The following is a 9,466-nucleotide window of genomic DNA, read 5'->3' as shown; positions in this document are numbered from 1 at the left end:
AGGGAAAGAGCCAGGGACGTGGAAAACCAATGCAGGAGGAGGAGGAGGAGGAAGAGGAGGAGGAGAAGGGGAGGAAAAGGAGGAGGAGGGGAGGAGGAGGAGGAGATAGCCAGGGCTCCCCATACTCTTTAATAAAACCAAATCAAACTCATTGTCACTAAGTCAATTCCAACTCAGAATTATGCAATAAGACAGGGTAGAATTGCACCATGGGACCTCCTAGGCTGTGTAAATCTTTATGAAAGCAGATTATTTTTTTTTTGTCACACAGTGTGGCTAGTGGGTTTAAACCAATGACTTTCAGTTAATGGCTGAGAATGCTGGCCACTGTGACACGAGGCTTCCTAGAGAGAATAATAGTTATCATTTTTTTAATTCTTAGTGTATATGGTATACAGACACATGGTATATATGCCTATTTCTGGGATCGTTATATTCATTAACTCAATAAATCTTCGAAGCAATGTCGAGCATAAGATAGGAACTCTGGTCCTTGACACACATAAGGCTGCCATGAGTCAAAATCAGTCTGACAGCAAAGTACTATGATGTTTTGAGGGTACTTAAACATGAGCATAATACACAGCATATTGTGCTGCTAACCAAATGGTCATTGGTTCAAATCCAACAGCCACCATGAAGGAAAAGAATGGGCAGTCTTCTTTTATAAGGATTTATAGCCTCAGAAAACCAAGGAGGGTCAGACTCAACAGAAGTGAATTTGGTAGACATGAGCGTTTACATAACTGACCCAAGTTAACCCAACTAATAATTTTCAGAACCAAATTCTTAGCCAAAAACATCATTCCAGTTCCCCTAAGCCAAATGTTCTTAACTTTGGGATCAGGTGCATGTTTGAAAGGGTAATCAGAGCTCTGGATCCTTTCCCTGGACAAATGCACTTAAGCAGAAATGTTGCATAATATATCAGGGACTTCAAGGGCCTCTAAGGCCCATCATCCACCAACCTCAGCCCTAGAGCCACTGTTTGTCTCAAATATACAGGAGGGAACTGTCCAGGGACTGAAACAGAAACAGCGCCAGCGCCGCAGGACTTCTCTGTACACACAGGAGGAGATGAGCTGCGTGTTGTGACGGGAACATTCGTTTAGGAAGGGGAAGCAGAGACTGCGAGCTCCAGGGATTGGAAAGACCCAAGAACCTGGCAGGGTCACCGAGCCTCCGGAGTCTGTGAGCTGAATGCGATGTGCACAGACTACAGGCTAAACTGAAGTGCTGCGTCTTCCCTGCATCCTGGAGTCACGAGACAGAGATTCAGAGCGGATGGGATTTTAGAACTCTAGTCCCAGGAGCCTCGGGCGGCACCGCTGTCCCTGGTGCTGAAACGACGCGCTCCCAGAAGGGAGCAGCATCCTGCGGGTACCGCGCCGTCACAGCTGCGGGAGCTGTCCGGTGCTGAACGCGGATGCTGCCCAGCTCGGGAGACCCTGTCCGGAGCCTGCCGCACCCCGCGGAACCGGGACCGAGCTTTTGGAAGGGCTGACGCAGAGCGCTGAAAGACCAGGGGCAGCGTGCTCCAAGCTGGGCATGGACCTGCAGAGACTAGACTCCTATCAGGGAGGAGCCGGCCCTGACTTCAGCGAGCACATCCTGCATAAGGTAAGAATCTTCTTTGGTCCTTTTCCTCCTTTTCCACCAACGCCAAGAGTTCCTAGGTCTCCTGACTGCCTGAAAGACAAAATAACCCGTTCCTGTGAGCTCTAAGGACTTTCTGCGGAATTCTACTATTTGCTATCCAAAACAGAATTGCGTGCGCCCTGGGGGAGGGGTTTCTCACTCACTTCCTCCTCTCCACTCATTTTAGCTCCTGTGTACCCCCTTGTGGGAGATGTTATCTCTCCCTTAACTTCCTCACTTAACAGCCTCCCTCTGTTTGGTAAAAGTGGTCTTAGATCATAAATTCCTGGCCAAGTTGGCAGAAATTCAACATAAAAATGATCTGCAGTAATGATAAACTGTTGTTTGGAAACCAGACACCCTGGCTCCATGCCTTGCTCAGTGGCCTCCTTAAGTGTTTTGCTTCTTTCAAGCCTCTAACAGCATCCATTTCTTCCCTCTTTCAAGTTTCTTATGCAATGTAGTTCTTAGCAATGTAGGTCTCTGGTTAAAGTGGTTGTTAGGAGAAAATAGCATCCTCTCTTTAAAGTAACCTCCTTATTGTTTGGGGAGTAAGCATGTTAGATAATGTGATGTGAAGCACATAATGCAATTGTTGGCATATAAGAAGCATTCGGTAAATGGTGATTTTTATTAAACCTACTATATGGTACCTGCATCCAGAAAATAAAAAGATTAATTGCACTGGGAAAGTCTGCTTTCAGGGACCTCTCCAGAGTACTAAAGAGCAACAACATCAGTCTGGGGACTAAGGTGCACCTTTTCCAAGCCATAGTCTTCACAATTGCCTGCTATGCATCAGAAAGCTGGACAATGACTAGGGATTATAGAAAAGAATTAATGCCTTTGAGCTGTGGTGCTGGAGAAGAGTATTGACTATACCATGGACTTCTAGGAGAACAAGCAGATTCATCCTGGAGAGGGTGAAACCAGGCTGCTCCTTGGAGGCAAGGATTCTGAAGCTTCGTCTGACGTGCCTGGCATGTTGCAAGGAGGGACCAGTCCTTGTAGAGGGATATCATGCTTGGAAGGGTGGAAGGACAGAGCAAGAAAGGAAAACCCTTGATAAGATGGATTGAGTCAGTGACTGGGGTAATGAAGGTAGATGTGTCAGAGACAGTAAGGTAGGCACAGGATAGGGTCACTATGAGTCCCAAGTGACTCGATGGCACATAACAACAGGAGGTTGTTGTTGTTGTTGTGTACCACCAAGTTGTAACTAACCATAGCTGAACCTCCAGCAGGTTTTCAGAAGCAGTAAATTGCACAAGAGTTGATAACGCATCTTTCCCCCACGGAGCAGCTGATGTATTCAAACTGTATGGCTTTGACTTGACAATGCAACTCCTTACCACCAAGCCACCAGAGCTCCATAAAACTACTACATAGTAGACTTCTATGTAGACTTCAAATAATAGAAACATATTTAAATCCTACACCTTTACAAAATAAGGCACATATCTTGGGATCCTAAGCAATTTCAATAAGTGTCACATTTGGTCTCAAGTAATGAAGTAGCTTTGTGGTAAAAAAGCTTAAAATACAGAGACCTTCAGACACACACACCCATATTTCACAGGGACAATCCCCTGAGAATACGCTCATATAACCTTCCCCTTGCCCCCAAATAAAGACTTCCTGAAAACATTCCAATCTTTCTTTTCAAAGTTAAATACCATCTTTCCAAGCAAAGTAAGGGAGCTCTGGTGTTATACTCCATTGCAAGCTGCAACACCAACCCAAAGACCACTCATATCTGGTGGTTCAAATCCACCGACCTCTCCATGGAAAAAAGATGGACAGTCTCCTTCTACTGTCATTTACAGCCTCAGAAACATGGTGGAGGGTGCTGTGAGCTGGAACTGACTGGAATGCAGTGAAATGATTTAAGAGTTTGAGTCCTCAAGGGCAATGACACAAGTTCCTTCAAGAACACAGCAACTGTTTGTGGATTAAATTTTTTCTCTGCCAAGGCCTTACCTTGGTCTCTAAGAAAAATGAAGCAGAGGTGGGACCAGCTTTTGCTCCAGATGTTAATGAGTTAAGACAAAAAAGAGTTTAATTCAGGTGTAAAGATCCTACTTCACATTCTGATGTAATGCCTCTTTTGTTCTTAAACTGGCAAACAGTGGCTAAGCCAAATTCTATGTCCTCTACAGCAACAAAAGAGGTAAAAATTCTTGATTGTTAATTCAGGCCTTTATACATCACGGATGAAATAAAATTTCTAGGGACATAAGCACAAAGGTCTCTGTGCTACAAAGGTTTTCTATTCTCTCTAGCCAAGCTCTACACACCTTCCGGGTTAATGAGAAAGACAAACTGATAATAAGAGACACTGCTTTCCCTCCTCTCTTAAACTTGTCCTTTACTTTCAACTTCTCTCTTTTTCTCTCATTGCCATCAAGTAGAAACGGACTCCTAACTGTCACTCCAGTGGGTTTTCAGAGGCTGTAAAATTGCACAAGAGGAGATTGTCCATCTTTCTTTCAAGAACAGATGGCAAACCTGAACCACTTGCCTTTGGGTTGGCAACACAACACCCTACACACTAGACTACCGGACCTCCCTTGTGCGTTGACTCAACTCAAAACCCATCTCATTGCCACCCAGTCAGAACTAACTCGAAGCTGACCCTCCAGCAGGTTTTCAGAGGCTGTAATTCCTGAAGAGTTGCCATAGGTACAAACCACACTCTTCAGAGTTGGCAATGCAACTCCCTGCTGACCAGACCACCAGAACCACCGTCATCTTCTACTATTCTTCTTGTCCTTTTTAGAGAGACAACTGCTTGGGAAAGTAGAGGGTCAGTGAAAAAAAAAAAGAAAGACCCTAACTTGCATGAAAAATTCTTACTAGTGGACCAGTATACAACACTATGACAGACGGAGAAAAGATTGAAGTTGTCAACTATTTCTTTTTTTTTACTTTTTCTTGGGTTTTTTATTAATTTTAATGAAAGTTTACAGAGACTTTGGATTTCCATTCATTCATTGTTGCACTTTCTCCCTATCCAGTCCCCCACCAAGTTTGCTCTTCTCTTTCATTGTTATACAATCTCTCCCCTCAAGTCCACTCCACTATGCAGTTTTCAATCTGGATTCCTGTCATGACAATAATACCTAATCATATACCCCTTTTAAACAGTTCTTTCTCTCATCTGTTTCAATGCAGTATACATTATTAACCCTGATGTCAGTTCCGTTTTACAACAGTGGCACTATGCAACGTTTGTCCTTTTGTGACTGAGATATTTCACTCAACATAATGTCCTCCAGTGTCACGCATTTTGTATATTTCATGAGTTCCTTCTTTTTCAATGCAGAGTAGTATTCCATTGTGTGAATATACCACAGCTTCTCTATTCATTTGTTCGTTGTGGACACTTGGGTTGTTTCCAACTCTTTGCTATTGTGAAAAAAGCCACAATAAACATGGGTGTGTATATATCTGGTTGGATGGTGGTCATGGTTTTTGGGGGGAGTTGTCAACTATTTCATCTTACTTGGATCCACAACCAACACCCTTGGGACCAGCAGTCAGGAGATTAGGAAACTTATTACACTGGAAAAGTCTGTAGTCAGGGACCTCTCCAAATTATTGAGGAAGAATCATGTCCATTTGAGGACTAATTTGTGTCTGATTCAGGCTCTGGTCTTTCTGATAAATTGCTATGCTTCTGAGAGCTGGACAATGAATAAGGATGACAGAAGAAGAACTGATGCTTTGAGCTATGGTATTGGAGACAAGTACTGAATATCCCATGAATTGCCAAAAAGAACAAATAAACATGTCTTGGAGAAAGTGCATCCAGAGTGCTCCTTAGAGGGAAAGATGATAAAAGCTCGGTCTCACATATTTTGGACATATTGCTAGGAGAGGCTATTCCTTAGGGAGGAACATCATGCTTGGAAAGATGGAAGGCTGGTAAAAGAGACAAAGACCTTCAACCAGATGCATTGACACAGTGATTGCTGCGATGGGCTCTAGTGTGTCAGGAAGTCTGAGGATGGCACAGGACAGGACGTAGTTCAGATCTGTTATCCATAAGTTCAATATGGATCATACTCAACTCAACGGCACCTGACAACAACACCAGCAATTGGCATGGATTGGCGCAGGGGCTGCAGAAATGGGCTGAAGCACACAGTGATTATGACCCTGCAAAGGTAACTCAACAACACCCAACAACAACAGCAACCCTCCACGGCCCCTGCGTGTCACCCGTCATTCAACAGAATTCACCGAGCAACCGCGAAGTATAGGAAACTCAGTTGGGCATTTTTAGAAAACATTTCCCCTGATCCAAGGGAAGTATCTAGATACAAGAGCATTTTTCTTCTCTGCCAGAAAATTCTACCTAGAAAAGAGAAAACAAAAGGCAAAGACCTTTTAGCCCATACCTTTGTGTTTCCCCAACATTCTTTCTCTTTTAGGGGCATTTTTCTCATTAAGGAGTGTTAATGGAACCCCAATTTGTGGTCCCAAAATTCCAATTCCACAGGATACTCTGTGCCCGGTAGGTTGAGAGATTTTACTTTCAAAGTGAAAACACTCGCTCCAGTTCTTGATAGATTTTTGTCCTCAGCTCAGGAACAAGCAAGAAAGCCTAGAAAAGCCATCCACTCCCTATCTCACATTCTCATTTGCTTATTTTCCTCTTTGGTTCCCTCTCAAGGGCTGAGGAAAAAGAAATGAAGTGTAAATTAGATCACTGGCAATCTGTGAACGTCTGGGGCTCCTTCAGCTAATTTTCTGGGTCTGCCCAGATCCGGAGCAGGCAGCTGGCCTGGGGAGCTGTCTTGGGCAACCTTAGCAGGAAGTGATAGTGACTCAGTGCAATGTCTCAACCTCTTTTTTCCAAAATTCTACAGCTTTTTCTCCCCTGGGCATTCTGCCCTTTAATTTCAAGTCTCTGAGGACTTGTGAAGGATAGCTAGTGGGACTCAGCTCCTAATCAAAAGGACAGCAGTATCTTATGAAAGAAAATATCTGACTTCAGTGTTGGCTGGTGCTTTCTTCCTGCTGTTTCCTCCTAGAAGCTGTTCTGGTCAAGGGCTTTGATTTTGTTTGTTTCATTTTCAGGACAGGAAGTCCAGTTTTGCTGGAAGGAAACACCCAGAGGTGAGCCACAGGCTGGGGAAGTGTTGACTTGAACATTTGAAGTGACTCTAAACTTAGCCTAGCCCACTTCTCACTTTCTTCTTCTCCTTCTTGGGTTAGAGGAGTGATCCCTAGAGAATGCAAGTGAAAATGGAAATTACAGCGCCTTTGAGAACTTACTGTGAGCTCCCCAGCTGGGAGCAGCCCTGGACCAGCCTCCCATCAGCCAACCAGGGAAGGCTTTCTGAGGTCAGCTGGGAGAGCTCCCAGCCAGCAACAAACAACAGACCTAGAACTGTTAATACCTAACTGATGCTACCAGTCAGGACCTCCCACACCTCACCCTGCTCTTTGAGGCAGCCTGGCCCTAACTGATGCAATGAAAAATAGCCTAAATGTTGGGTGGCACAGAATACAAGAATTCCCAGCAAACCGTTCCTGTTTCCTTGCTAAAATCTCCCTTCTCACCTCCCCATGTTCATTTCCCATATTCAGGGGGTTTTTTGTTGTATGTGTGGGTTTTTTTTTTAATTTTTTAAAAATTTTTTATTATATTATTTTTATGTGTACCGTCAAATCAGATCTGACTGGTACAGGAGGAGATTGCCCCCTCCTTCTCCAGCAGAGCATCTGGTGGATTTGAACCACGTTCCTCTGGGATTGTAGTTCAGTGTCTTGCCACTAGGCCACCAGAGCTCCCTATGTCGTGTTGGTTTTTTAAAAAAAAAAAAGTATTTTATTATTTTTTGTGTGCACTGTCAAACTAGATCTGACTGGTACAGGACAAGATTGTCCCTCTTTCTCCAACAAAGCATCTAGTGGATTCGAACCGTGCACCTCTAGGATTGCAGTGCAGCTTCTTGCCACTAGGCCACACCAGAGCTCCCTCTATACTCAGTTTTAACTCGTGAGGGTGAGTCTTACGAAGAAATGGGCTTCTGCAAATGCTGGTGTGCATTTAGGCATCTTGACTAGAGTTTTTGCTTTTGCTTCTTCGTCTTTTGCCCCTGCACACACACACACCCTTCCTTCCCCAAACTGTAGGCAGAGCTAGACAGGACTTGTTGTTGTTGTTATTGTGTACTGTCCAGAAGGTTTTCAGAGGCTAAGTTAATCTCACAGAAGAAGATTGCCCATCCTTCTCCCGAAGAGCAGCTGGTGAATTTGAACCACAAGACTTAGGGATTGCAATGCAGCTTCTTGCCACTCGGCCACCAGTGCTCACTATAGACAGGGCTAGTAGTTATCCATTCTTGTCTTTCCTTATCCTCTGCAATGAGCTTCTTAAAGGCAAAGTAAATTTTTCTCCCATCCTTCATTAGGATTTTATAACCTGGCCGCTCCATAGCAAATCTGCCTATTAAGAACAGATCCTCAGGGGAGCTCTGGTGGCCTAGTGGCAAGAAGCTGCACTGCAATCCTAGAGGTGCATGGTTCAAATCCACCAGATGCTCTGCTGGGAAAGGAGGGACAATCTCCTGTACCAGTCAGATCCGATTTGACGGTACACAGACACACAAAATAATAATAAAATAAAATTTTTTTTTTAAAAAAAGAACAGATCCTCCATCTGTCAGAGCACTTTCCCTGGGAGCTTTGGACTGGTTAGGAGCTGGTAACACCCACTTCTTACAGCCCCTCCCCAGTCTCACCCTGAAAGGCATTTAACCATTTAGCCTTTGGAAAGAAATAAAACAGCTGGTTCACTCAGTCCCCTACTCCAGAACTTCCTCCCCACTGTAAATTCTCCTTCCGGAGACAAAACCTTTATCTCTGAGTCTCCTGAGATTTTTGTTAAAGCATAAACTGAGCAGTACTGCTGTCGTCTCTTCACAATAGCCTAGAAGGAGCCAGTGAACCTACTAATCAACAATATGTGGGATTTGCAGCCTTTTAAAGTTCACAGGAAATTGTGATGTAAATTATTTCACTTAACACAAACCTTTTCTATTAGATCTTATTCTTTTTTCAATCATATTGCAGATAAGGAGTTCAGAGTGGTGCACAGAGTTAACATACTTGGCTACCAGTCAAAAGGTTGGAGGTTTGAGTCCACTCAGAAATACCTTCGGAGACAGACTAGTCCGTCCATTTCCAAAAACTCAGGTCTGAAAACCTGACGGAGCAGAGTGCTGTTCTTACACACCGGGTTGCCGCAGGTCAGAACTGATCCCGGGCCACTGTTATTGGCATAGGAGGACTGAGACCAGAGTTCTACCCGGTATGTGCTCTGGAAATTTAAATAGTATTAGCAGACTCATATAACATCTGCCCTGCTGTAAGCAAGTACTTTACATTTGCTCATTTAATCCTACAAAAACTTTAAGTGAGTAACTTGATTGTGCTCATGCGAAACCTATAATCGGACCAGAAAGCAGTCCTAAGAACAGAGCAAGGAAACATTGCATGCTTCAAAATCAGGAAAGTGTCTCAGGGATTTGTCCTTTCTACATACCTTTTCAATTTGCATGCAGAACAGATCATTCAGGAAGTTGGGCTTTATGAGGAGGAAGGGCTTTATCAGGATTGGAGGAAGACTCATCGACAACCTATATTATGCAGATGACACAACCTTGCTTGTTAAAATTGAGGACGATCTAGAGAGCTCTGGTGGCCTAGTGGCAAGAAGCTGCACTGCAATCCCAGAGATACACAGTTGGTTTTTTTTGGTGTTTTTTTTCTATAATTATATTTTATTAATTTTCATAAACATTTATAGAGATTT

General features: G+C 43.8%; 1 protein-coding gene across 1 annotated transcript in view; it reads left to right on the top strand.

The window, feature by feature from the left end:
* The first annotated feature begins 1,548 nt into the window (after positions 1–1,548).
* RAB37 (RAB37, member RAS oncogene family) overlaps positions 1,549–9,466 on the top strand; it is a 59,707-nt gene continuing 51,789 nt past the window's right edge. Inside the window, exon 1 of the mRNA XM_006886234.1 lies at positions 1,549–1,620. Within this exon, the coding sequence (XP_006886296.1) occupies positions 1,549–1,620 (72 nt within the window). The remainder of the gene's footprint in view (positions 1,621–9,466) is intronic.

The sequence above is a fragment of the Elephantulus edwardii genome, unplaced genomic scaffold, assembly GCF_000299155.1.
Source record: "Elephantulus edwardii isolate Elephantulus edwardi_28Jun2011 unplaced genomic scaffold, EleEdw1.0 scaffold00048, whole genome shotgun sequence".
Classification (NCBI taxonomy): Eukaryota; Metazoa; Chordata; class Mammalia; order Macroscelidea; family Macroscelididae; genus Elephantulus; species Elephantulus edwardii.
Note: the sequence above shows the minus strand (reverse complement) of the source record. Positions and strands in the feature narration are given on the sequence as shown.